The sequence below is a fragment of the Adiantum capillus-veneris genome, chromosome 6, assembly GCF_014529385.1.
Source record: "Adiantum capillus-veneris isolate H3 chromosome 6, ASM1452938v2, whole genome shotgun sequence".
Classification (NCBI taxonomy): Eukaryota; Viridiplantae; Streptophyta; class Polypodiopsida; order Polypodiales; family Pteridaceae; genus Adiantum; species Adiantum capillus-veneris.
Genome location: NC_140936.1, coordinates 6,775,244 through 6,802,234, shown reverse-complemented (window position 1 = coordinate 6,802,234; position 26,991 = coordinate 6,775,244). Strand labels below are relative to the sequence as shown.

The window sequence follows — 26,991 nt, the reverse complement described above, 5'->3', positions numbered from 1 at the left end:
CTAGCTTGCTTACGGGCATTAAGTACAAATCCAAACTCAACATGGTGTGTGCATATGTCCATAGCTTGCTTGATAGCCCATTGGCCTTTAAGTGGTATGTTCTTGGGTGAAAGGCAAATGTGCATCAGACAAACATGCCATGACTAACTACCCGCTTTATTAAGCTCATAAATAAGCATTCATATTATCTCAATACAAGGACTAAGGGAGCACACGCACGACTATTATCTCTCTTTCTTCGATTTCTTTAAAAAAATGGTAAAAAGGTTTTGAAATTACAGAACTCAATTACTATTTAGTATCTATCAATAGAAAAATAGAGTTTTGATGAACTTGTAAATTTAAAAAGTCACCACTTGAGAACTGAAAGTTTGGATACTTTACATTCAGTCATTTTCTGGACACATCTAAGCCCTATACGATCACTTACTAAAAACACAACTACAGCTCCACATGATCAACTTGTCCCCATAGCCATACAAAGGAAAAGCATACCACGACCTTCTTTAGATTATACCAAAACAGAACCCCTAATGAATCTTTTTCCAGATACAGCGCTTTTTCTTGGAGGGAGTCCAATCGATTGCCGCTTCACGCAGTTGTTTCTGCAATTTCTTTAGACTTTTCTCAGCAGGTGGCTTGAACTTGAAAGATTCTGCACAAAGAGGCTACTTGGTCAAATTCAAAACCACCCTCACTCCCACCTTTAATTTTGGTGATATAAAATATAATATATATGGTTTTTTTTTAATCTATATCTAAATATATGCGTGTGTGTGAAAGTGGGGGTCATCCATACAGCATGCTACAAACATTAGGGAACATAGAAATCAAAATAAATGAGGATACCTGGAGTAGATCTAGAGAGAGAGAGAGAGAGAGAGAGAGAGAAATGAAATAAAATATAATGTTATATTAATATCTTCAAAAGGCCAAAATGACCTATGAGACCAATCTGTTACAAAATACTGAATTTAATACCATGTCTGGGTACAAAAAGACTAGAACAAAAATACTACTATAGAATCCATCCTCATCTACACTATGGATGTCGACAGAGTATGGCTCAAATCCTCTGCTGTCGAGAGAGTATGACTAGAGACAGATATCATCTTAACGTCCTTAAGAGCCCAACTTGAGCCATAGGATAGATAAAATATATCTTGGTCATAATAACATGGGACGCCCATTTTGTTGGAGTTCACGCATCTCTATGGATTCGTCTAGTCGGTCCGAGTTTCTCCCAGGGACAGGTGCCAGGGAGTGAGGACTGTTTTGAGGTTGAGTCCGGCTAGTGTGAGGTAGGTTTCTCATGTCGGGTTGTGTCTAGCCATGTATAGCCTTGGGTTTTGGCTCAGTTCCATGGCCATTAGGCTCCTACAGGCTGGGGGTATTTTTCCCAGCCTTGTCAGTCCCTCTGCTAGCATTACCTCTGGTGCCCATTTTTTGCTATTTCCTCCCATTTTCCAAGTCGTGGGGGCTGGTGGACAGCTGGCCGAGCTGGATATAGGTGGGTACATATATGCGGACAAGGAGATAGTAGCAGTGCACAAGCCTACAGAGTGCAGGGTGCCCCTAGGCGGCAACCCTAGGGTTGCATATGGGCGGCAAGGAGGGCTCTCAGCCTAGCATTTTCTCCATTCGGGCGAGTGTGGGGTTCTCAAGAAGTACCATTTTGACACATCGGTGACACCGTGGGAGAATCTCAAAGTCTACTTGGAAAGAGTTTGAGAAAGTCCAAAAGCGTTTTCTTACAAACTTTCTCCTAGTTTAGACACAAACACCATATATGCTCCTACTTCTTGAGTCGGGATCCCTTTCAATTTAGGTTATGGGCATGGAAAGGGTTGTGGAGTACACGATAAATATGCATCAAAACCCCTCACATCAACTTCCTACAATTACATGGGAAGCAAGCAATAAAGTTCAAAACACGCATAAAAGCAAGATCTTGAGCACGGAATGGATACAAGACATAAAAAAGTGGCTTGGGAGATGGGATGCATTACACCTGCTACATGATGCCTCAATTGGCCCCCAAGTGAATGAAGCTTTCCTACAACACCAATGTATTACGGCCTAGGAGGAATCCGATGGGTCACTCTTCATACATTACACCACCCATATTGCCCCCAAACTACAAAATCATGTCCTTCGCTGATAGAGGAAACCCTACTCACCTTTAAATCATTTGGCTTAGCTCCCAATCCCTTCAATGCGAGACAGGCCGTTGGGGCAATGGAGAAGAGTCAAATCAATTGTGCATATTTTGGTCAAATCCGAACTTGCTTCCCTCACATTTTTAGCCATGACATAGACCTACACACTTTCCTTTCCCAGCCACAATAGTGTGGGCTCTCCATTGCGACTCTCCTAACCACAATTTTGGAGCATCGAGAATCACTTATCATCCACACACATACTACATCACATGTAACTTTGGTCATGTAGCTAGGCTACAGAGTCGCTCTATACGGGAAGACAGTTATAGTTGGTCAGGGTTCACACTTGGTGGACTTGACACTTGGTCGTGGGTTCAAACTTATGGACTTGACACGTGGCAGGAGTGGTGGTTAGGACGACACCATGGCCCTTTCAGCTCCGCCACAGTTTAGGGATATGTGCAGCTGGACAGTCAGAGATATTTGATGTTATCTGTTGGTTACCTTTTTGGGGGGTTGTATATATTCTCACAGTGCTTCAGTCAGAGGGATGGTTCTAGGTATAGTTTTGAGTCTAGCGTCAAGTCAGTCTATGTTACACACAACACCCTCCCTGCACATCTTGAGCCTCGACACCCCCATTGTACCTATGAGTTCTGGGCTTGGAGTAGAGTGTATGCTGCCATTCCAAAGTCTGTATTGGTCCACCTAAGTTAGTCGAGTCTCATGGTGTTCAGGTTCTATGTTGAATCTGTTGTTCTATTGAGTTACTTGTTGTTACATTATTCATCCTTTGCAATGTAGTGTTTTCATTTTGTTAGTGTTTTCATTCTGTTGGAGTGAGATTTCATGCATATTGCACTGAGTATAGACAGTAGAGAGCACGACACATTATTCTCGCTATAGGTGCTCTCATTTTGGCACGCCCCGTGGGACCTCAACTGAAGTTTCACTCCACTCCATTTGTGCCTACAAGTCGAGGAGCTAGCTCGTTTAAGCTCTCGCATGTGCTGGTCTGGACTAGAGTAGTCCAACGTGGTCTGTCCAGCTCCCTACTTGACCCTCACCAACTCAGAAATAACAAGAATTTACATTCCCAAAGATAAATCTGATCACAGTGAACACCATCCGTCAACCATCACCTGCTACTAATACGGTTAGGCCACAACAAGTGGGGGATCCCGCTGGCGTCCTCACTCGGGCACAAAGAGCAGCTCTTGGTCTCAGCTTGCCAACAGGTTCATCTCGTCCATCTCCACTTCCACAACCTGACCCAACTGACGAGCCCTTCATTGGTGCTAAGAGCAGACCAGTCTCTATGCTTTCGAACATTGATGGAGCCTTCTTAGAAGCAATGGCTGACTTGGAACATGTCAAAGTTTTAGAGGAAGCCCAGATTGAAGGAGCTAAGCCCACACCAGAAGCAATCTTGAAGAACACCTTCAAAAAGTGTCCCTTTACGATATGCTCCGGCTCGATGCAACCCTCAGAAGTGACACCTTCTCAATCATTCACTCTCTGTATCCGAGTGCTGGGCCTAGTGGCGGACACCTCCCCGTACAGCCCTCAGAGTCTTACATGATTTCTTATCCAGCTGCTCCCCTCACAGATTACAAAAGTCCTCGTCTCACTGTATCTATTCTTGGGCATCAATTCTCAGGCGTCATAGTGCATGGTGGATCTGGGATCAATCTGATGCCAGAGTTCACTATAGTGTCTTTAGGTCTATTCTGGAAGATGCCCATAATGGTCCCACTGGTGGCCATTACCCTAGTCACATCACCGCTCAGAAGATTCTACAGAGTGGTCTATGGTGGCCCTATGTTTTTTGTGATGCAATTGCCTATGTGAAAGTATGTGATGTGTGGACCTAAACCAAGCAAGCAATCCAACCGTCCTCTGCAGGTCTCTATGGCATGGCTGCCCTATGAGCTATGGGGCATGGATTTTGTGGATCCAATTGCTCCCCCTGTCCAACCAGGTAACCGGAAGTATTTGTTGATGGCTACAGATTATGCAACTAAGTGGGTAGAAGTACTGGCGACAACTGATTGCACTGGCAATATTGTAGCTAAGTTTTTGTATGAAAATATTTTGTGCAGGTTTGGATGTCCCATGGAGATCACCAGTGATAGGGACAATCACTTTGTTAATAAAATGATTTCAACCTTGCTAGCCAACTACAAGATTTTTCATCGTAAGTCTTGTTCCTATTACCCTAGAGCAAATGGACAAGCCGAGAGCACCAACAAGGTTCTGATAAGCATGTCATCTCCATCCAACGTCTTGGGCTCAAGCTATCCACGGCACCCTTTGGGCTTACTGCACTTCTTTGAAAGCCATGACCAATCACACCCCATTTCAGTTAGCCTTCGATTTGGAAGCAATAACACCCTTTGAATTCAACTCAAGATCTCCGCAAGTAGGTAGTGTGCGTGCCAATGGGGGTTTGGGGTATGCCTCTGTCTCTCATCTCACCCTATTAGAAGAAAGCCGCAGTTTGGCTTCCCAATTTCTTGAAGCAGAGTAGCTTCGTCGCAAGGCTTGGCATGATCGCCATCTCCAAAAGCCAAAATTTATGCAAGGCTCACTGGTGCTATTGTATCAAGCTAGATATCAGAAAAAAGCAAAGAAGTTTGTCCCAGCTTGGCAAGGCCTATTCATGATACAGGAAATTTTGCCAAGGAGCAATCCAGCTAGTAACTTTGGAAGGTGTCCCCTTGCCGCTGGTAAATGGCTCTAGAATCAAATGCTATTATCCCTCTGAGTAAGCCGTTTGCAGCTGTTTCGAGATCTATAGTTGTTTTGCCTATAGTATAGGTTCTGCACCACCCTTCTCTCTTTTTTCACTTAACTTCCTACCGGAGCCGATGTTAGATAATATCCCTGCACACTCTCAGTCTCTGTTATCAATCTCTGCTATGCCTGTAAGTGTCTCCACATCTCCACCTGCAATATACCTTATCTACTACTGTGTATCTGGGGTGCTTGTTTCGTCCTAAACTTCTTGTAATCAGCTCATTCTTTCCAAACTATATTGTTGTATTGCTTTGTATCGTCGGTCTTGTTTGACACTCAAAATGGGTCTCTCTAATGTCACACACGTTAGGTCATTAGGAAACATTTCTATGCAATCATTCTCTTTCCATTCTTCTTTCCAGTAGCACTGAGTTTCTTCGTCTTCTTCGTCCAATGTTTTCTAAGTGCACTCTATTACCATTGCTCTCTCCGTAAAATTTATACCCACTCTCTCTCTCTCTCTCTCTCTCTCTCTCTCTCTCTCTCTCTGTGTAGCACTTCAGATTGCCATCATCAACCGAGTTTTCCCTCTCTCAGAATCACCCTTGCCAGGTTCATTCTACACCTTGATCTAACCATAACCCTCGCCCTTCCTACCTCCAGTAGTGCAATGTCTTCAAAGTCTTCCTCACACAAATCACTTAGTCTCACACAGCATCATCAGATTAAAAATCCAAAGTTTCTACCTGATTGCCCTCTTTGGCCTTGTGCATGGCTATTTAAACTCTGGTCCCTTTATTCCAGCTAGGCTCTAAATACTGGCCTCGCCTCTCTCCCCATCCCACTAGCCCCTCGTCCCTCCTACTTACTGGCCTCGCCTCTCTCCCCATCTCGCCCTTGCCCACTAGCCCTTGCTCCTACCCACTACCCTTGCCCCCTACCTAGTGCATTCGCCCCTCCCTTACCTACCCTCGCCCCGACCCTGTCCCCCTCACCACCCACCCTCGTCCCTCTACCTAGCCCTCACCCCTACCCAGAGCCACCCTCGTCCCTCTACATAGCCCTCGCCCCTAACCACTACCCTTGCGTGCATTCGCCCCTACCCTCATCCCTTGCCCCCCTTACCTACCCTCGCCCCTCACCTATTCCCTCGCCCCTACCCTTGTCCCCCTCGGCCCTCACCACCCACCCTCGTCCCTCTACCTACCCCTCGCCCTGCCCATTCCACTCGCCCTCTCCAGAACCCTCTCCCTCGCCCTTCCCAACTCTCTCGATTGCCCCAACCCATCGACCCTACCCTCTTTAAACCCTCGCCAAGTCAGTAACCCCTTTGCCATCAATCGAAGTCCTGCTTATTCCACTCACCCTCTCCAGAACCCTTCCCAACTCTCTCGATTGCCCCAACCCATCGACCCTACCTTCTTTAAACCCTCGCCACATCTGTAACCCTTCGCCATCAATCGAAGTCCTCCACGTAACAGCAGATACGCCTTTTTCTTTTCTCCATCGCCCTACACACCAAGCCAAGGAGTCACTTCCTATCAGAGACCTCTCTTCATTGAATTGGTATGGCAAGTACCAACAAGCAAGTGCGAAAAGCAGCTTTGCGCAAAAAGCCAATTGTGGCTGCAGATAGGGAGTGATGACGACTCAGGAAACAGTAGCAAAGACTTCGAAGACATCACTTCAAGTGACCTCAGTGATGAAAGCTACAACGCCTCACCAGCAGCAGACTCAACTTCAGATTCTGAAGCTGACTATGATTCGGAGGCTTCAAGTGATCGCGCGGAACAATCTAAGGGGGGGAAAATCAGGTCATCACTCATGGATAAGGAGGCCTTCAACAGCTAAAAGTCGCTCAACTTTCTCTGTGGATTTTTTTCTACAGCGGCCTCGACCATCTCTGAGCAGGTCTTTTCCAATGCTCAATTACAAAGTCTAGGTCTCACAGCACTGGCTGCCAGCGATCTACCAACCATAGCTCTTGTTGAAATGATCCATGAGCTTTTGAAGAATTTTCCCAAGGTAAGGGGCCACAAACTCACTCCTACAAGGCTTGGCCATGCCATGGATATGACCACCTTTCCAGCGGTGAAACCTGCTACACGCACTTTTTCTCAGCTATCCAAGGATGCAACCATTCAAGCATGTCAAGAGCTGCTCGGCACGGATCACCCCAAGTACGAAATAAACAAACAACTCCTGGCCAACTTTAGGTACTATTTTCTAGCCAGAGAAGCAAAAGCAGATAAGGGTAAGTGTGACCTACCCACTACATTCTCTGACTTGGACGGCCTCTACTGTTTGTTAAACACCTTACCCTGTGGATTCCACCAGATCCTCTATACATCCTTACAATCTCGGGCCAAACGATTTCGGACCCAGATGCAGTCTGTGCAATTGAGCTTCAAATGTTTTGCAGCACCTCTTTAGGCATGGGTAATAAATATTCATGTAACCCCTGCCCCGCTGGACGAGGATACCCAACCAGTGTTGCGAATCGAGAAAAGAAAATCTCTAGCTAGTGAGACTTAGTAGACAGTAAAGAAGAAAAAGAAGATCAAAGCCATGGTGGTTAAGGACTAAGTAGAGTCTTTACGATCATTGCAAAGGTCAAAGATGTTAGGAAATAAGACGTAGCTAAATAGATAATTGAGTAGATTACTTAATGGAGAGAGACAGGTTTACATACACGAAATTATAGAGTAGAGAGAGAGAGAGAGAGAGTACACACGATATACGTGGTTCACCCAATGTGGGCTACGTCCACGGGAAAGCAACCACTCAATGGCTTTAGTACTTCAAAACAAGAAGTAATTTACAAAGGGATTATACCCTTAATAGAGCTCCCGCCTTGCTTCACTCTCACCACCTCACACCCACCTTGTTGCATCAACTTCACACTATGAAATGTGTGTAGAAATGGCCTCCTTTTATAGGCCAAAAGGGCTACCCTCTCTTATGAGAGGCAACCATGTGTAGCCGCCCTTGTGTGAATAAGTCCAAATCGGACCCTCCAATTGGCACATGTGTGGCCGCCCTTGTGTAGACAAATCCGCTTTTGAATTCGGCCACCGGCCATTGACTTCCGACCACCGACCACCGGCCATTGACTACTGCCTGCGTCGTTTGGAGGTGCTCAGAGTAACCACAGCTCACACTTCTTAATACTCCTCCCGCATAACCATCCAATCCGGGACGGGAGTCACAACAACAATTAATTTACAAGCATACAATCAAACGCTCCCCAGGCATCGGCTTGCGTCGTTCGGAGGTTTTCAAACATACAACGAAACGCTTCCCAAGCATCGGCTTGTGTCGTTCCGAGGTTCAAACAATACCAAAACAGTTTTCACTTCTCCACCCGGGAGTAAAAATCACCAATCAATGAAACCGGTATTACAACCAGAGTCAAACATTTCAAATCGGCACCAAAACAGGTTCAAATCAAATACCATCCATTTCAAACAAATTTCAAACAGGATCACCAAACAAGTTCTCAAACACATTTCAAACTTAAAAAGCAATCTCGATATCAGTCGAGCTCGAAAAGTCGATTGACTTTCCATCTTGAAACTTGCACCAAAAATTAGGGTTCGGTTTCTTCCATAAGGTCGTAGTCGAGCACAACATGGTCCATCAGCTCTTGGACAAACAAAGTTTCTTTGGCGGCAATAGTAGTCCCAAGATAGCAATCGCACTGGACCTCCAAGGTCATCTGCTCGTGAAGATACATCTACTCAGAGATGTCGAGAAATTCAAGTTATAATCTGCTAGGGTTTCCATGGCAAGCATTTCAAGATACCCCACTCTACCAAAAGTTGCACTCCGAAGGAAGATGTCAGAAACCATATAACTTCGGGCAAATTTTTTCCTGAAAGCTTGCCACGTCCTTGGAAGTGTACGGCTTGGTAGCTATAGACATCAACATCTGCATGGCACTGCCTCTGAGAAAAATAACAGCTCGAAACAAATCTGGGATCCTTCTCTTGCAAGTGATCTTAATGGCTTATGTCCTGTAAGACATGAGCGGTGAAGACGGGAGCACGCGCGATGCGCGATGAAGTAAGGGTGGGAGTGGCTGATAAGTCCGGGTTGGAGGGCGAAGATACCTCAAATAGCTCTGTCTGCTCTTTTGTAGGACCGGTATGCTTTCAGGAAAGCACACGCTTGATGGTCTGATACCACTGTCACAAGGCCGGCACCACGTGCCAATAGAAAAGAATAGACTGAGCAGACCTTTAGCACTTCAATAACAACTGAACTGAAAGAGAGAGACGACACGGGACACGGAGTGGCAATATTCCACCCCAGAGAGTATTGGCCCCAAACCTTGGCGCCCCTTTCGGTATTTCTTTATATTGCATCAACACAGTACAAGCCCGTACTCCAAACTCTACACCTTCTCCAAGAAGCATGCCAGAGAATGAGCCCTAACCTCATATTTAAGAGCCCTTGGCCCCAAAAACAGTTCATAGTAAAAAGCCTTTAAACTCAAAAGCATCTAGTCCAAAAGCAAAGCCAAAAAGCTACCGACGTAATTTACGAAAATCCATACAGCTTGCCACGTCATCAGCCAGCGCAAAACGCGGTAATCCGTACAGCTTGCCACGTCATCATGCCAGCGCAATTTTCGGGAAATCTGCAACGTCATCAATTTTTGCGTGTGAATCCTGCTTTATTTTAGCTTCTTTATGTCACTGGGGCCCCATCGGACGGGGTCCCCATAAGTTGAAAGGACTTCTTCTTCTGTTGCTTGTTCTCTTAGGGTATAGGCACCTCGGCCGGTGAAACGAACGCAGGGAGTGAATCTCCCGGCTACACGAACCTCCTACAAACACGCGTTGGATGAACCACCCGACCATAGCCATCATCCGGCAACTCCCCCATGCTTGGGCCAGTGTCCGAGGACGGAGGCGTGCACCTGTAAGACCGAGCGTCCCATACCACCCGGCCTCACCTCCTCGAGGTGACCTCGCACACTCCTAGCCTCGCGGGCTAACCACTAGCACTCTGCCAGTGGGGGTCGATAACTGCAAATGAGGCCTTGGCCTCCCTTTTATAATAATGGCTAGCCACACTGGTTGGGTTCACACTACGTCCGCCCGGACACTGGACACCCATCCCGACGGCGTCTGGGCTAGATCCCCTCTCCCGTGAGCGGGACATAACATACTTCCCCCCTTAAGAACCATTGATGTCCTCATCAATGAAGTGGGGGTACTGAGCTTCCAGAGCTCTAACTGGTTCCCAAGTAGCAAACCTTTTTAGATTGTCCCTTCCATTTAATTAAGTACTCGTCATAAGCCTTTTGGCGCGATTGACGGGTACGATGATCTAAAACTGCCTCTGGTTCTCGAAGAATATAGTTAGTTTGCATGTCTTGCCATACACTTTCCTCGATAGGCACAACAACGTCGGCTTCGCCCAATTTCACTTTAAGGCGGCTGACATGAAACACTGGATGTATACTAAAATCCGAAGGAAGAGCGAGTTTATAGGCAACTTGACCAATTTTCTTTGTGATCAAGAACGGACCACAATATTTAGCTGAAAGCTTATAATGCTTTCCTGTTCGCATAGTCTTGGAATCCTTGGGTATCTTCAAATAGACCCATTGTCCCAAATCAAGAGTCCTTGGAGATCTCTTTTGATTAGTATAAGTAGTGACTCGATCAAGATCCGTTCTTATACTATCCTTACTCAATTCGAGCATTTCTTGCATGTCATACAGGAAATCACGAGCTTAGAGTTCCTTGACTTCCTCCAAGCCAATAGCAATTGGGGATTTAGGCTCAAATTCATACATCAGCATGAATGTGCTAAATCTAGTAGAAGAATGCTTGCTACTATTATAGGCAAACTCTAAATGTGGAAGGTACCTTTCCCAATCAGACTGCCTGTGAGAGACATAGGCTCTCAACATGTCCTCTAATGTCTGATTCATCCTCTCAGTTTGTCTGTCGGATTCAAGATGGTCAGAAGAGGACATACTCAACATTGTCTGAAGATGAGCAAACACATCTCACCAAAATTGGCCAATGAACTTAGTATCTCGATCACTGACGATATCCTCTGGCAAACCATACAGCTTATAAAGCTGATCAACAAATAAAACCGCTAGCTCATGGCTTTTACTGTCGACTTCTTTGGTATAGACTTCGCCATTTTTGTGAGTCTATCGACCACAACCCAAATAGCGTCATTGCCACGACTAGTATTTGGCAAACCAACGATAAAGTCCATGGAAATACTCTACCACTTGGCATCTAGGATTTCCAATGGATGTAGCAGGCTAGCTTTCCTAAGGCGCTCTGCCTTACTGACCTGACACTGAGCGCATCTCTTCACATAGCTCTCTATGTAAGAGCGCATTCTTGGCCAATAGAAATATCGCTTGACCAAAGCCAAAGTTCTTTGGATCCCTGGGTGCCCAGCGCTAGGAACATCGTGGCATTCGCACAAAATCCTTTATCGAACCTCATCGATTTCCGACACGCAGACTTTTTTCATTTATGAACAATAGTCCACCTTTAATGGAATATTGTCGCTATCTCGTCTCTCTAGCACGACTCACTTGGGTCTCCGGATCACCCAAGCCTGTACGCGACTCATGCCCCGCTTCGACCTCGTTCCATATCTTGCCAAAATGGCCATCGAAACGACATAGCCCTCGGAGAGAGAGAGAGAGAGAGAAATCCGTCGAGATTTCGGCCATAGACAAGGCATTAACCTCGAGAATCCGACTGAGTGCATCGGCAACTCGATTGCTGGATCCTTTTCTATAACGGATCTCAAAGTCAAACTCTTGCATAAGCCAAACCCATCTAGCCTTCCGACCTCTGAGATCACCCTGATCACAGATATAGCGCAAGAAGTGATGATCTGTCCATGCACCAAACCTAGAGACATACAAGTAATGCTGCCATTTCCCTAGAGCGTGGACTACGGCGTAAAGCTCCTTCTCATACGTTGGATAACGCATCTCAACATCAAAAAGTTTCTTACTTTCAAACGCAACAGAACGTCCATCCTGGTATAATGTCGCACCAATAGCATAATCGCTAGCATCCGTTCCGACCACAAACGGTTTGCTAGTATCCACAATGTGTAATATTGGCGCAGTAGTCACCAAGTGCTTTAGTGTCCGAAAGCTCTTGTAGAAATGCTCATTCCAGACAACAGGGAGATTACCTTTACGGTGAGGACCCGAAGTCTTCGGCCCTTTCACCCCTCCTTTTAAAAGTTGCGTAAGCGGAGGAGCAATTATAGAGTAGTCCTTGATGAATTTGCGAAAGAATCCTCTAAAGCCTAAAAAGGACTTTACTTGGGCACATTCTTCAGAATGGGCCAATTCCGCACTTTATCCAGCTTTTTAGGATCAACGCGAATACCATCACAAGTAATGATGTGACCCAAGTACAGAAGCTCTTTCTTAAAGAATTCACACTTAGAAGCCTTAGCATAAAGTTTCTCAGTTCTCAGTACTTCGAGAACAGTGTGTATATGCGCTAAGTGCTCAGACAAACTTCGGCGATAGATCAAGATGTCATCGAGAAATACAACAACGAAGTTGCCTAGAAACGGTCTCAACAGATCATTCATCATCTGCTGAAATATAGCTGGAGCATTGGTCAAACCAAAAGGCAAGACCAAAAACTCATAGTGACCATAACACGTATGGAAACCTGTCTTAGGAATATCTTCCAGTTTGATTTGTATCTGGTGATAGCCTGATCGCAAGTCTATCTTCGTAAAATACAACGCTGTAGCGCGGATAATGTGTCGTGCTCTCTACAGTGTGGGTGTCCCCGAGTGCAATGTGCATGACAATCTCACTCAACAAACAGAAACTCTCTCAACAGAATGAAATACAAGAAACAATGGATAATAACAGAGACACAGCAGTAGACCACAACATGTAGACTCGACTAACTCAAAGGACCTTGTACAGACTCTGGAGTGGCAGCACACTCAGCTCCAGCCCAGGACTCACAGGTACAAGATGGGGTGTCGAGGCTCAGGTGTGCATGGATGGTGTAGCAGTGCTCTGTGTAAGACTCTCTAGACGACTACGTGCAAGATAAGCCCCAACTCCCCCAAAACGACTACTGATATGTACAACCATAAGAGCCACCAACGGCCCATAAATGTCCAGCCAGCTAAGTCTATCTCCAAACTGAGTGGTGGTGGTGACCTGGCCATGACGTCCACTAGACCACCGTAGGTACCCTGCCACGTGTCACTCCCAGCCAAAGGGTCCGTTCAGTGTCAACCAGACCAACTGTAGCTAACTGTCCAATTGCTGTCCTGTGAAGTGACACTGTAGCAGGCTACAGGTTGCCCGCCACAAGACTGGTCACCGTCTCGGTAAGCCAAAACTGAATGAAACTACAACAGTAACTATATGTACCATGAAAGATGAGGTAAGAGCACAGTCCTGTCACCCAAGGGAAAGGGTCGTCCCCACTGCTGCTCCAAAAGCTTCCGGATCGGGAGGAGCCATCAGATCAATAGTGTAACCATGCGGTTGCTGTCCTGTGCTTTGCATACCTTGATTTCCTGTGGTTGTAGCAGCCATCTGCTGCACAGCGGATGGGAGTACCTGCCCTGAAGTGAACTCCGGACGCCTAGTAACGCAACCATGGCGGTGTGCACCAGTAACACCGTCACAGCAAGGAACACTCTGGCTCTGCATGTGTGGCATCTGGATCTGAGACTCTTGCTGAGTGAAGTACTGGACCTGGGGCTGTGGGTAGTGTCCCATGAACTGCTGAGAGGGCTGAGAGGGACCTGCTGGCGCTGCAAAGGTAGCTGGACTTTGGACCTGTATCCCTGGCCTAGTCCATCCATATCCCACAGTAGCCTGGGTAGGCCTGTTATCATACATAAGCATTTCTTGAAATCCTTGCACCTGTGCTTTGAGGTCATCAATAATTCTCGACTTTATCTTCAATGCCTGCTGTAGTGCAAAAATCGTTGCATCTCGATCTGCGATGGCACTCTCGGCAACTCGCAGGGATCCCTCCATAGCTGCGTATGTGGCGGAGTGATGCTGGTGGGTTGCAGCTAGCTGCTCCACGCCTAGCTCGATGGTGGCAATAGCAGCTCTGGAGTCCTGAAGCAACTTCTTTGAAAGCTGAAACAGAGAAGTGGAGTCGGTCCTACCTGAAGATCCCTCAGATGGATGTGATGCTAGAGGGCGCACATGTGGCACTGCCGACGAGCTAAAAGTAGGTGCAGATGGTGGCACAACCGGCGAGCTAGAAGTAGGGACACTCGGTGTAGAAGGTGCCTCAGAGATTGTTGTTGTAGGTGCAGCGAGTGATATGTTGACCGGTGTATGAGTGAAGATGGGAGAAGAAGGAAGAGGATCCTGTAAGGGTGAAGTGACCATCCTGTCCTGAGGAGCGGCAATAGACACTAGTGTCGGCACAACAGAACCAGGTGTAGCAGTAGACGTATGACGCTGAAGATGTACCCTAGTCTGCTGTCTCTCAGAAACTGGCAAGGAGAGTAGAGACTTCATTGTATCCTTCATCACTTTCGCCTTTATCTTCTTTTTCTTGGTGACTGTGGGGTCTACTTGCATGCTCACGGGTTTCCTTTTCCCTTTCGAGGTTCCCTGTTCCTCATCCACTTCATTTATGTTAATAGGTATGTTTATGATCCATGCCAAGAGAGGCGCCGCAAAACATCTAAAAGTTAACTGCACAGACTGCACTTGGGCCCGAAATCTTTTAGCCCTAGACTGCAGAGAGCTGAAGAGAATTTGGTGGAATCCACATGGGATAGTGTGGATTAAACAGTATAGCCCGTCGCAGTGGGAGAATGTAGTGAGAATATCTGTTTGTACCTTGTCTTCTTTGGCATCCCAAGCCAGAAAGTAATACCTGAAGATTGCGAGAAGCCGTCTGTTTCGCTCATAATTTGGGTGATCCGAGCTCAATAGCTCTTTACATGCTTGAATTGTCGCGTCCTTGGACAACAAAGAGAAAGTGCGAGTAGTAGACTTCACAGCTGGAAAGTTGGTCATACCCATGGCATGGCCAAGCCTTGTAGCTGTTAGCTTGAGGCCCCGGACCTTTGGAAAGTTTTTCAGCAGTTGATGTATCAGTTCTGCTGGAATAGTATCAGGTAAATTTGCATCAGCCAATTCTGTGAGGCCCAGAGTCCGTAGCTGAGCAGTCGACAGCACCTAGCTGAGAGATGGTCGAGGTTGCTGCATATGAAAATGTAATGAAAATGCTGTGCGATTTTTTGAAGAAGCAGGCCTCTTGATTTCATGAGTGATAATTTGCTGCTTTTCTTTTTTCTGAGCCACCTTTGAGTGTTCCTCGTGATCACTGGATGCACTTGACTCGGAATTGACATCGGAATCATCAGATGCTGCTGAGTCTGCTTTGTAGCTCTCATCACTTGGGTCACTGGAGGTAAAGTTCTCTATGTCATGGCTGCTGCTGCTTGCAGATACTTCATCTGCTTCGCTCTCTAATGCAACCAAAGCTTTCCTCCTCTTCAACTCTACCTTTTTCTTGCTACTTCCTTCTTGCTGTTTCTCCTGTTGCTTGCTACCCCCTGCCATGTTGAGGTCGGATGACAAACCGAGCCTCTGAGTAGTCAAGTGATGGAAAAGCACTCAGATATAGGCCAGGTTGGAAGAAAAGGTCAGGTTGGATTTTCTTCTGCAAAACGATTTAGGCTGGCAATGGAAAAGCACGTGATGCTTTAGTTTTGCTGCAAAACACAATTTAGGGCAGCAAATTCGAACCAGTAGGGCAAGTAGAGGGCAGGGCGAGAGGGGTGCTGAGAGAGAGTAGGGGCGAGAGTGGGAGGTTAGGGCGAGAGAGGACGGTTAGGGGCGAGGGTTGCTGTGAGAGGGTAGGCGAGAGGGTGTGGGAGAGGGTAGGGGCGAGAGGGTGTGGGAGAGGGTAGGGGCGAGAGGGGAGGATAGGGGCGAGAGGGGGTGCGGGAGAGGGTAGGGGCGAGAGGGGAGGATAGGGGCGAGATAATAGGGTAGGGGCGAGAGGGGAGGATAGGGGCGAGATAATAGGGTAGGGGCGAGAGGGGAGGATAGGGGCGAGAGGGGGTGCGGGAGAGGGTAGGGGCGAGAGGGGAGGATAGGGGCGAGAGTATAGGGTAGGGGCGAGAGGGGGTGTGGGAGAGGGTAGGGGGCGAGAGAGGAGGGTAGGGGAGGATAGGGTCGAGAGTTTAGGGTAGGGGGTGAGGAAGAGGGTAGGGGGCGAGAGGGGAGGATAGGGGCGAGAGGGGAGGATAGTGGCGAGAGTATAGGGTAGGGGCGAGAGGGGGTGTGGGAGAGGGTAGGGGGTGAGAGTATAGGGTAGGGCGAGAGGGGGTGTGGGAGAGGGTAGGGGGTGAGAGTATAGGGTAGGGCGAGAGGGGGTGTGGGAGAGGGTAGGGCTGATGATCACACTCGGTACTCGGTACAAAGTGATAGCAGAAGCAAATAGAAGGTACAAAGTGCTAATTTTTTAGCAGCTACAATTTTCGAGCAGATAAAAGGGAGGGTAATTTTGACTCATTGGGAGATTAAGGTTCCTGCAGTAAAGCCTATATTCTTCCCAGAGACAGTATGGCATTGGGAGTCCCATCAAGCCAAGTCCTTGATTACACCTTGCTCATTATCCCAATTGCCATCTAAGCAGAGTCCCCACTAGTCCCCAAGCAGATTCCAGTTGTCAGACTGAACAAAGTCACGCAAGAAGCTTGACTGAAAGCAGTTTGGAAGGATCTTAATACTTAACTGCAAATAGCACAGAGGATAGAAACCATTAGAGAAATTAGAAGAGTGACTAATTATAGGAGGAGTCCAGTGAGGAGGAGTGACTCTTGCAGAAGTTCCCGATAATACCCAATTACCAAGAGGACTTAGTGGAGAAAAGATATCTTAGAGGAAAGGCAGAAACTTACAAACATAGCAAAAACTGAGACAGTAACAGAACATCTATTCTGGTGGAAAGCTCGAGGGGAGGAGAGAGATGGGCCATAAAACCTACAGATGGTGGAAAGTTGCATACCCTTTACTCAGAGGAGTAATAGCACTTGATTCTGGAGCCATTTACCAGTGGCAAAGGGACGCCTTCCAAAGTGACTAACTGGACAGCCCCCTGTGGCAAAACCTCCTGTACTCTAAAGGGCCCTTGCCAAGCTGGAACCAGCTTCTTTGCTTTTTTCAAAAACTTGGCCTGATAAAGTAGCACAAGTGCTCCTTGTGTTATTTGCGGATTCCTGAGATGGCGATCATGCCAGGCTTTACGACGAAGCTGCTCTGCTTCTAGAGCCAACGAAGCCAAACCTCGGCTTTCCTCCAAAATGAAAAGACGAGAGACTGCTGCCGACCCCAAATTTCCATTGGCACGAAGACTTCCCACTCGCGGGGACCCTGAGTTGAATTCGAAAGGTGCTATCGCTTCCAACCCGAACGCCAATTGAAATGGAGTGTGATTGGTTGTGGCTTTGAAAGAAGTTCGATATGCCCAAAGTGTACCGTGGATAGCTTGAGCCCAAGTTGATGGATGAAGATGACATGCTTTCCGCAGGAGTGCTATCAGAACCTTATTAGTGCTCTCTGCCTGCCCATTTGCTCTAGGGTAATAAGAACAAGATTTTCTGTGAAAAATCTTGTAGTTGGCCAGCAAGGTAGAAATTGTTTCATTCACAAAGTGACTACCCCTGTCACTGGTGATTTCCAATGGACATCCAAACCTGCACAAAATATTTTCATAGAGAAACTTGGCTACTGTAGTGCCAGTGCAGTCCGTTGTGGCAAGTACCTCTGCCCACTTTGTTGCGTAGTCGGTAGCCACCAAGAGATACTTCCGATTGCCGGGTTGGGCAGAGGGAGTAATTGGGCCTACAAAATCTATGCCCCACCTCTCAAAGGGTTGCCATGCCATAGAGACCTGCAGAGGACGGTTTGACTGTTTGCTTGGTTTAGGGCCACAACGCTGACATACATCACATACCTTTACATAGGCGATTGCATCACGGAAAATATAGGGCCACCACAAGCCACACTGGAGAATCTTTTGTGCAGTAATATGGCCAGGGTAATGGCCACCAGTGGGACCACTATGGGCATCCTCTAAAATATACTCGACTTCGTGAGGGGAGACACACCGCCTCAGAACACCATCTTGCCTTGATTTGTATAACTGGCCCCCAATGAGAGTGAAAGGTCTAGACTTTAGCAACAGGCGTCTCTTCTGTACGGGAGAAGCATTCTCAGGGTAAAGGCCCCTAGAAAGCAGATGCAAAACATTGCCGTACCATTCCGGTGTGGTATCCACCTTAAAAAGACTGCTGTCCGGAAAGTCGTCAGCAACCCTTGTTGCTTCTTCACCAATGTAAACGCGAGAAAGATGGTCGGCGAGGACATGATGTTTGCCGGGCCTGAGTACCACTTCGAAGTCGAACTCTTGAAATAAGAGTAGCCATCGCCATACTCTACCTGCAACCTGCGGCTTGTTGAGCAGATATCTGAGGGCATGGTGATCAGTAATAACTGTGAAGTGGACCCCTAATAAGTAGTGCCGAAATTTTTGCAGAGCATACACAATGGCTAAACCTTCCCTTTCTGTGGTGCTATAGTTACACTCTGCCTTGGTGAGTAGGCGACTTGCATAGTGAACAGGGCGATCCAGGTTATACTCCTTACTAGGCTAAGTCAGCACCGCACCCACAGCCAGTTGACTGGCATCTGTATGCACATGAAAGGTGAGAGACCAATCGGGAGCTACTCAGATAGGCGCCTCTGTAAGGCGTTTTTTAAGGTATGCAAAAGCTTCTGACTCTGCCTTTGACCATTGAAAGGGAACAGCAGCACTGGTTAGACGGGTCAGGGGTTGAGCCACCTGTGCATACATGCGTATAAACCTGCGATGATACCCTGTGTGGCCTACACAGAATTCTGATTACAAAGCGATATAGATACATGAGGCATGTCCTGCTTAACAAAAACAAAAGAGTGATGTACATAGTCTATATACAATGAGTCTTGTTTATATAAAACCATGGAATTCCAAAAATAACATCTGCTCTGTCCAAGTGCATGATCTGGAAATCCAGGTTCTCGTTGTAATCAGCTAGCTCAAGCGACAAGTCTGAACCATCCGATTCCATACATTCGTGTCCTCGCCACGAGCCATCTTCACGCGATACTCATGGTCACTGTTCGGCGTCCGCATGCTTAGTTTCTGCACCAGTCTTGCATCTACAAATTGTGTGACCTTCCATTATCAAGGAGTACGCTCACGTCGTGACCATTGATCTTCCCGAGGAAACGGAGAAGATCGTGCTTACCAAACACTTTGGTGCTAATAGTACAATTAGTGCATGAACTGTGCCCTAAATGATGGATTTCAAATTGAAATGAGCTTACCAAAAATTTGGATATTAACTGCTGGAAAGGCTGCGAGTGGATGGATGGGTACAATATTACTTTCTTCTCTTATCTTGTAGAGCATCGTGGCCTTAGCCACAGCATCTTCGACATCCGTCGGAGGTTTACCTCTGAGTAATGCCCAACGGTACTCCTCATGTAAGCCGAGGATATACATGTGGACAGCATGTTCGGAGTCCAAATTAGTAAGGCAGAGGGCTTCCTTGAAGGCGGTAGTATATTGGTCGAATGACATTGTTTTTATCGACAGCCTCTGAAGCCTAGCATATGCCTTCAACAGATCCCTTCTGGCGAAGTAATCAAAGAACTTCGCACAGAAATCAACCCACGTCGCGGGTTTTTCTGTCATGTTGCACCACCAGATGAGTGCGGCACCCTTCAAGTATCGAGGAAGCATCTGCATCCTTTGTGCATCTGATTCTTCATGGAAATCAACATAGGTTGTCCATTGGCGAAGCCAATTATTAACTGCAACCTCTGTGCACTCTCTCCTCAGCAGAGAATTGAGTGATTCGTCCAAACTGTGGACGTGCATTATCGGCAATTGTCGATTGTCAAATCCGCTCACAAAAAACATCACAGTCGTCGACTGAGCTGTGTTTTCGGGAGCAAAATATGAGTATCAAAAGGCTATATAATTCCCTCAAGATGACAAATATTAATGTTGGTATTCCATGAGAATGGCACGCAAAAACAGAAAATAATTTCTTACCTGGAGTGTGTTCGTCTGGTAAATCAAAAGTCGAGGACTCCATTGCGAGAAACTCAGAGAAACATTGAAATTCGATTGAATTCGGATTTTTCGCGTCGCGAAAAGATAAACTTCGAGGAGCTCTACGCGTTGGCCTGAGCGTCCGAAGGCGAGCAGGTGATGGAGGGAGCACGGGAGTGCGAACGCTTGAGAGAGAGAAGCAATGGGAGAGGAGCAGAAGACTCAAGAGTGGAGTTTCTGCACAAAAAACTCACTCTCTGTAAGTGAGTTTTAATGAAGTACATGTTTCAGACCTTACTTAAAAAAACCCCAAGTGACTAGGCCACTTAAAATAAAAGGGCTGCTTATTAAACTTCCCAGCACATAGCATTAAAATAACTCCAACGCAAAGCTGCCAGCGATAAAGAAAATCGAACACAAGCAACGAGTGGGTAGCAGATGACGCGTGGGAGGAGAGAGAAAAATCTTGGCGTGTGCCCGCTTGTGCAAACCACGCGAGAAAAGCCGCGCTGGCTTTTTCTCTTCTTGCGCTTTCTCTCTCCTCTTACGCTTTCTCTCTCTCTCCTCTTCTGCAGTGCAAGAACTCTTCGCTACATACAGAGAGCAGCCCCCTCTCTTCGCTCCACACTGGACGCAACAAAGAAGGAGAGCCAAACTTCTTATGTCTCTCTCTCTCTCTCTCTCTCTCTCTCTCTCTCTCTCTCTCTCTCTCTCTCTCTCTCTCTCTCTCTCTCTCTCTCTCTCTCTCTCTCTCTCTCTCTCTCTCTCTCTCTCTCTCTCTCTCTACACTTCGCACAGAGAACATTACAGAGAGAGTTTTAACTGTATGCTGAATTTTAATTTAAAATCAGCAATTCAATAAGAAATTCACTAATTTTTGCCAAAAATCAGTAAATTTAATGAAAAACTTGCACTTCCCAGCTTTCCCGCCCGCTAAATTGCTGAAGTTTATCAAAAATCAACAAAACACACATTAAATTTCACCTGCACCCACACTTATGAGAAGAAAAACGATTAATTAAATAACCATTTCATCAAAAATTGCATGAAACAAGTATTATCCGACTCGAACCAGTCTATAGGTGTGCACACAGTCCTTCGTGCAGCCAAGCAGGCTCTGATACCATGAAACGAACGCAAGGAGTGGATCTCCCGGCTACATGGACCTTCTACAGACACACGTCAGACGAACCACGCGACCATAGCCACCATCCGGCAACTCCCCTGTGCTGGGGCCAACGTCCGAGGACGTAGGCGTGCACCTGTAAGACCGAGCGTCCCATACCACCCGGCCTCACCTCCTCGAGGTGACCTCACACACTCCTAGCCTCGCGGGCTAACCACTGGCACTCTGCAAGTGGAGGTCGATAACTGCAAATGAGGCCTTGGCCTCCCTTTTATAATAATGGCCGGGTTTACACTACGTCCGTCCGCACACTAGATGCCCATCCCCACGACGTCTGGGCTAGATCCCCTCTCCCGTGAGCGCGACATAACAGTCGGCATCTGCAAGTTGACTCCATTCTTCAGGGCTTTGACACGTCAACAGTTTGTTACACCTCCCCGAGTAAATATATCTCCCACCCCATCAGCACCAACCCTCCCAGATCTATCCACTACACCAGTAGTAACCACTTCACCCATACACAATCCCAACCCACCAACAGTGCCACCTAGTCCTGCATGTCCTCCAGCACCAATGCACCTGTTGCGTCTTCAATGGTGGCGGATTCTACTTCTCCCTTTCAGCTTTCGGAGAAAATATTACAGGACTCCAAGAATGCTATCGCCACCATAGAGTTAGGAGCAGAGCAGTTAGTGGCTACATACCAGCGTCGCTCCGCTACTTACGTAGCTATGGAGGGATCTCAGCGAGTCGCTGAGAGTGGCATCACCCATCGGGATGCTAATATTTTCGCACAACAGCAAGCCTTGAAGTTAAAGTCTCAAATGATTAATGACCTTAAAGCTCAGGTACAAGGATTTAGAGAATTGTTTCTACATGAAAATCGGGCTACCCAACCGCCTACAATGATGGGCGTGGGGTATGGATGGAAGGGATTAGATACACCAATGCAGAATGCAACAACAGGTCTTTCTCAACAATTTATGGGACTCTACACACAGCCTCCAGTGCAATACTACAATCAACAGTATCCTCAGGGTTGCAGTCGTTGCCATTGCCTCAGATGCAAAACGTTCCTTGTTGCGACAGTGTTGCTGATGCACACCGCCATGGCTGTGTTACTCGAAGTCCATGAGTACACTACAGGAGAGGTGCTACCCTCTGACCTACAACAGGTGGCTGCTCCCTTTTTAGGCGGCCAAGTTATGGACAACAGAGCCCACCCACAGTAGGGTTCCACCATTGATTTGATGACTCCACCTCCAAAGACTGATACTTCAGGTGGTGTGGCGACTAATCTTTCTCTTGGGTGACTGCATGACAGTCTTTTCACCATGGCAGGGCAGTGCAGTAGTGGTTTATTTTGCAGTCTTACGATCTATTAACAGTTTCAGTGTTTCTCTCACCGAGACGCTGAGTGGTTTTGTGGCGGGCAACCTGTAGCAGGGCTACAGTGTCACTGGCACGGACAGACAGTTAGTCACAGTTGGTCAAATTTCACATTGGACGGACTCTCTTGTCGGGTCGGTGACACGTGGCAAGGATACGAGCGGTGGTCCAGTCGACACCGTGGCCAACGCACCACCACCACAATTCAGAGATAGGCTTAGCTGGACAAGATATTGGTGAGCCGTTGGTGGCTCTTTATGGTTGTATATATCCTTAGTTGTTTGGGTTTTTATGGATTATCTACTTTTGTGTGGTCAGTCATCTAGAGTCTCTTATAGAGTTGTACACAGCACGCCTGCACCATCCCTGCACAGTTAAGCCTCGACATCCCCACTGTACCTATGAGATCTGGGCCGGAGCTGAGTGTGTTGCCATGCCAGAGTCTGTATCGATTTCTTTGAGTTTGTCGATGTTTGTGATGTTCCTCTGCTGAGTCGTACTATTGTTGCTCTGTTGTTCTATGTCTTCTGTGTTTTCATTCTGTGGAGTGAGATATCACGCACATTGCACTGAGGAGCACCCACTAAAGAGGGCACGACACATTATCTCCGCTACACAAAGTGGTCATTCAAGAGTTTCGAACTCAACGACCGGCTCTGCCCCCTCTTGACCCTCCTTAGGTTTTGTCTTTGCCTTTCTTTTCTTTTTTGATGGACCCTCGATCCTTAATTGATATGTATCTGACGTCTTCAGTTGGAAGGAACCATTGTACTATCTTGTTTTCCGGTCCCCTAGGTCATATTTGACGTCCGTGGACGATAATGCAATCTATGTATCTCTTTGTGGTTGTGTAAGCATGCATGCATGAGCGTTCACATAGTAGATGGGGGTAATCATTTCATAGAAAAAATATCTCATGGGGGTGATCTTTGGATGCAAGAGAAAGGTCTAAGTTCATATGCTAAAGCCCATTTCCCAAGAATACACAATAGAAAACGGTGTACAATAGTACACAACAGCATGCCGCAGTAGGCAGAAACAAGTAGACCACAGTACAATGCCAATAACGCAGTAGACAACAATAACACTAAAGAACTCTGATGAACTGAATGACCAGTTGGACACTTACCTTATAGTATTGGCAGCACCCTCAACTCCACAGCATAGAACCATACAGTGTAAACGTAGATGCTCAACTATGCATGGAGAAAGAGCCATACAGGGTAAAGGTAGAGGCTCAACTGTGCATGGAGAGTGCAATGAAACTGTGTGACACTAGAAGCGAGTCTGCCATAGAAGCTATATTTCAAGGTAATTGTAGGATAACAGGATATCATGGTGTGATCTAGAAAGGCCAATGTGACTTAATCGCAATTTTCAAAATTCCAACCCTAATCTTAGTGGTCCATAGTAGGCCTAGTACTCTCTAGTGTCCAATTGTACCTACTGTGGTCCACGGTAGCCCTAGTATTCCTTAATGTCTAGCATAGTCTGCACATTGTGAACACTAGAACACTTTGTAGCTGCTCTATAAATCTCCACTACTGTACTGTAGCTACAGAAAAGGCTCGTCAGATATAATCAGTTGGGGTTTTCTAGACGTCAATGCACTTTGACGTAGTTACAGACTGTTCATGAGGCACATAAAGCCTCACATTTGTTAAAGGCAACTGATTTGCCAGCAATAATTGGAAAGGAACTTGTTGATTGAGGTGCCTACTTAAAGTGTATAATCTTAGGAGATGATGTGAGCAAAGAGACAATAAGACAATCGAGCTACTTACTTTAATAAATATTATTAAGAAGACTCGATTCAACATTGTATCCGTGGTGAGATGAGGACTGATCTCATGTTCTTACTTTTTAACATTGACTCTTTTGTACTTCTTTGACTTTTGTGCTCTAGAAAAGTAGCCTGGTTGCATGTGCTTGTCTTAAGCTAGCTACAAAGTGAAGTTTGAAATAACCCTTCAGATGAGACTAGGCAACAGATCACAAGCCCCGTAAGATACGGATCTTACCAGCGCCATCATTGTTCACGTCCTTTGAACCGTCAGAAATTGCAATGATTCCTCCATCCTGGCAGATGATTGGAACCATGTGAAAAATCAAATCAGAATATTGAAACCTCAAGCATCATATGCAGAGTTCCAGTCACCTTATCTCGTAAAAGACTTTGACCACACCAATGAGCTAAAGGTGGAACAAGCAACCTTCCTGTTACACACTTATCAAGCAATTCATACTATGTCCACTGCCGCTGTTATCTAACTGTTGAACATGCAGAAATCCACAGAAAGCATACCAGAGCGTGAAGTTTTCAATCCAAATGCTGTTGAAATAAGCTCCTTCGCTATTGGTACTCTAGGACAAGGAAGTGGTGGTATGGACTGACGAAACAAAAGCCCACCATTAGTCCACATATATACAGAGTGTTTTAAACCTTGTAAACCACAGGTTCAGTACTGTCTTCAAAAAAACAAATTAAGGAGGTAGTACTTGACATGTGTGTTATAGCAAGCAGAGGCTGGATGAGCCATGAGTAAAAACAGAATCTCACAATTCTCTACAAGCTGATTCAACCAACACAAAGAAGACTTTCTTGGCCTATTTGTCACATGCCAGCAATAAAAGAAAATAGAATACTGGGTAATTTAGCAAGCAGCTCACCTGTCGCTTGCTACATTGTCTTGAGCTCCTTGTTGATATCGAACCCTCCTTGCTGGATTCCTTTACCTTTTTATGATTAATTGGACATGTTTTAGAAACTAGAGTTTCCATTACATCTGATGCTTGGGTGACCATATGTAAGCTTTCTTTCTCAGCAACAGCATTACAAACATTTTCTGGTGAAGCCTCTGTAGCGATGTTTTCCTCCTGTGACATGTTCCAGTAAAGTTACATGACGAATGGGATTGAAAACTCAAAGATGTTCGAAACAATGATATGATTATCTTGCCACCTAATGGCAAATCATACATAAATATGAAAAGGGCTTTGAGCAATAAAACCATTCAGACACGGAGTTACACCTGAATGATTGCACCATCATCTTCAAAACTCTGGCTACCCTCAGCATTCAATGACCTTTCTGGTCTTTGAGCTTCAATTTCAACATGTGTTTCAGTGCCCTCTAGATTATGGCATGGACCTGCCTTTAGAGCCTTGCTACCATCACCCTTGTCAATATTCTGTAGTACATCGCACAAAAGATATTTAGTTTGCTTAAGTATCTCATGGCAGCAGCGGCATAAAACATCAAGCTTACGTTCTGTTTTGAGAATCTTCTTGCAGAATGACTGTCCTCATCCACATTTTCCTGAATAAGTGAGCTTGAAAAGGAGCAGATCTCTGATTCAACAAGGGACCTGAAAACCTCTTGTTCATCATTGCTAGCCTGAACAAAAACAAAAGAGCCAGATGTGATGTCATACCAAAAAAGCAAAGATGCGGTTCAAACCTTACATCAAAATCAACTTTCACGGTAAGAGTAATCAAAATCAGGCAACTTACAGCATGCCTGCTGATTTTGACACTCAATCGTGTAATGCGAGGTGATTGAATCCTGCTGACATCAATCGGTGTATTTCGATTGTCACCTTGATCTCCACTAATATGAGGACGAAACTTTCTGACCTGTATAAAAAAAGGCCCGGCGTTTTGAAGAACAGCTCACCTTAAAAGTCTACGGTTACGTAGGAGAATGATCCTTCACATACAATGATACACAGACCCTTAATGTGTCAAGGCTTGAATTTATGCCGTACTAGTTGCAAACAACCTGGACAACTGATCAGACACTTTGGCTCTTGGCCTTTCAATAAGACGCTTAATAAAGGCTACCCTCAGAGAAGACAAAAAAACTTTGAAGCAGAAATAGAAATAGTTTAACTCACTCGTTTCTTTTTGGCATTGCATCTGCTCTGATCTATGAGAACATTTTCTTGCAGTCCTTCCATGGTTTTATTGCTAGAATCAAGGATATACTGCTCCACTGCACCAGTCACATCCGAAATTTTGAGCTGGTCATCCTTCAGAATCCCCTTTTCTAATTTTTCATTGTCTTCTGACACAGCTTGGGTGCTCAAACTTTTACTTTCCTTTTCTGTTTGAGCTTCTTCAGTCATGCTTTGTTTTGTATTCAGTTCCACATCAGTGCAAGTCTCTAAATGGTCACAAGAAACCTCTTTCTGGCTTAAGGATGGAGCTTTTCTTTCCTGGTCTAAACAGCAGCCTTCAGAACTTAGCTGAGACACCTCAGCAGCTGCATCCAAGCCACAGTCCCCTAAAACTTGATGGTCCCCGCCACTTGTGCTTGACGTATGAAATTCCTTGTGTAGGAGGTGGTTCCACGTGTACGGGAACCCTGAGAGAAATGATTGGACTAACTGCCAGCATTTCAACAAAGCTACAATTAAATGAGTTGTTTTATCAGGAAGCA

General features: G+C 46.1%; 1 protein-coding gene across 4 annotated transcripts in view; it reads right to left on the bottom strand.

Annotated features, from left to right (window-relative positions):
- Positions 1-224: 224 nt before the first annotated feature.
- The window catches only part of LOC147455096 (uncharacterized), an 86,392-nt gene continuing 59,625 nt past the window's right edge, over positions 225-26,991 (bottom strand). For all 4 annotated transcript variants that reach the window (XM_086515197.1, XM_086515198.1, XM_086515199.1 and 1 more), the window contains 9 exons: positions 26,447-26,938; positions 26,064-26,186; positions 25,819-25,947; positions 25,583-25,741; positions 25,221-25,427; positions 24,856-24,940; positions 24,709-24,767; positions 24,572-24,629; positions 225-655 (listed from right to left, as the gene is read on the bottom strand). In XM_086515197.1, the coding sequence (XP_086371323.1) occupies positions 531-655; positions 24,572-24,629; positions 24,709-24,767; positions 24,856-24,940; positions 25,221-25,427; positions 25,583-25,741; positions 25,819-25,947; positions 26,064-26,186; positions 26,447-26,938 (1,437 nt within the window). In that variant the 3' untranslated portion in view covers positions 225-530. The remainder of the gene's footprint in view (positions 656-24,571; positions 24,630-24,708; positions 24,768-24,855; positions 24,941-25,220; positions 25,428-25,582; positions 25,742-25,818; positions 25,948-26,063; positions 26,187-26,446; positions 26,939-26,991) is intronic.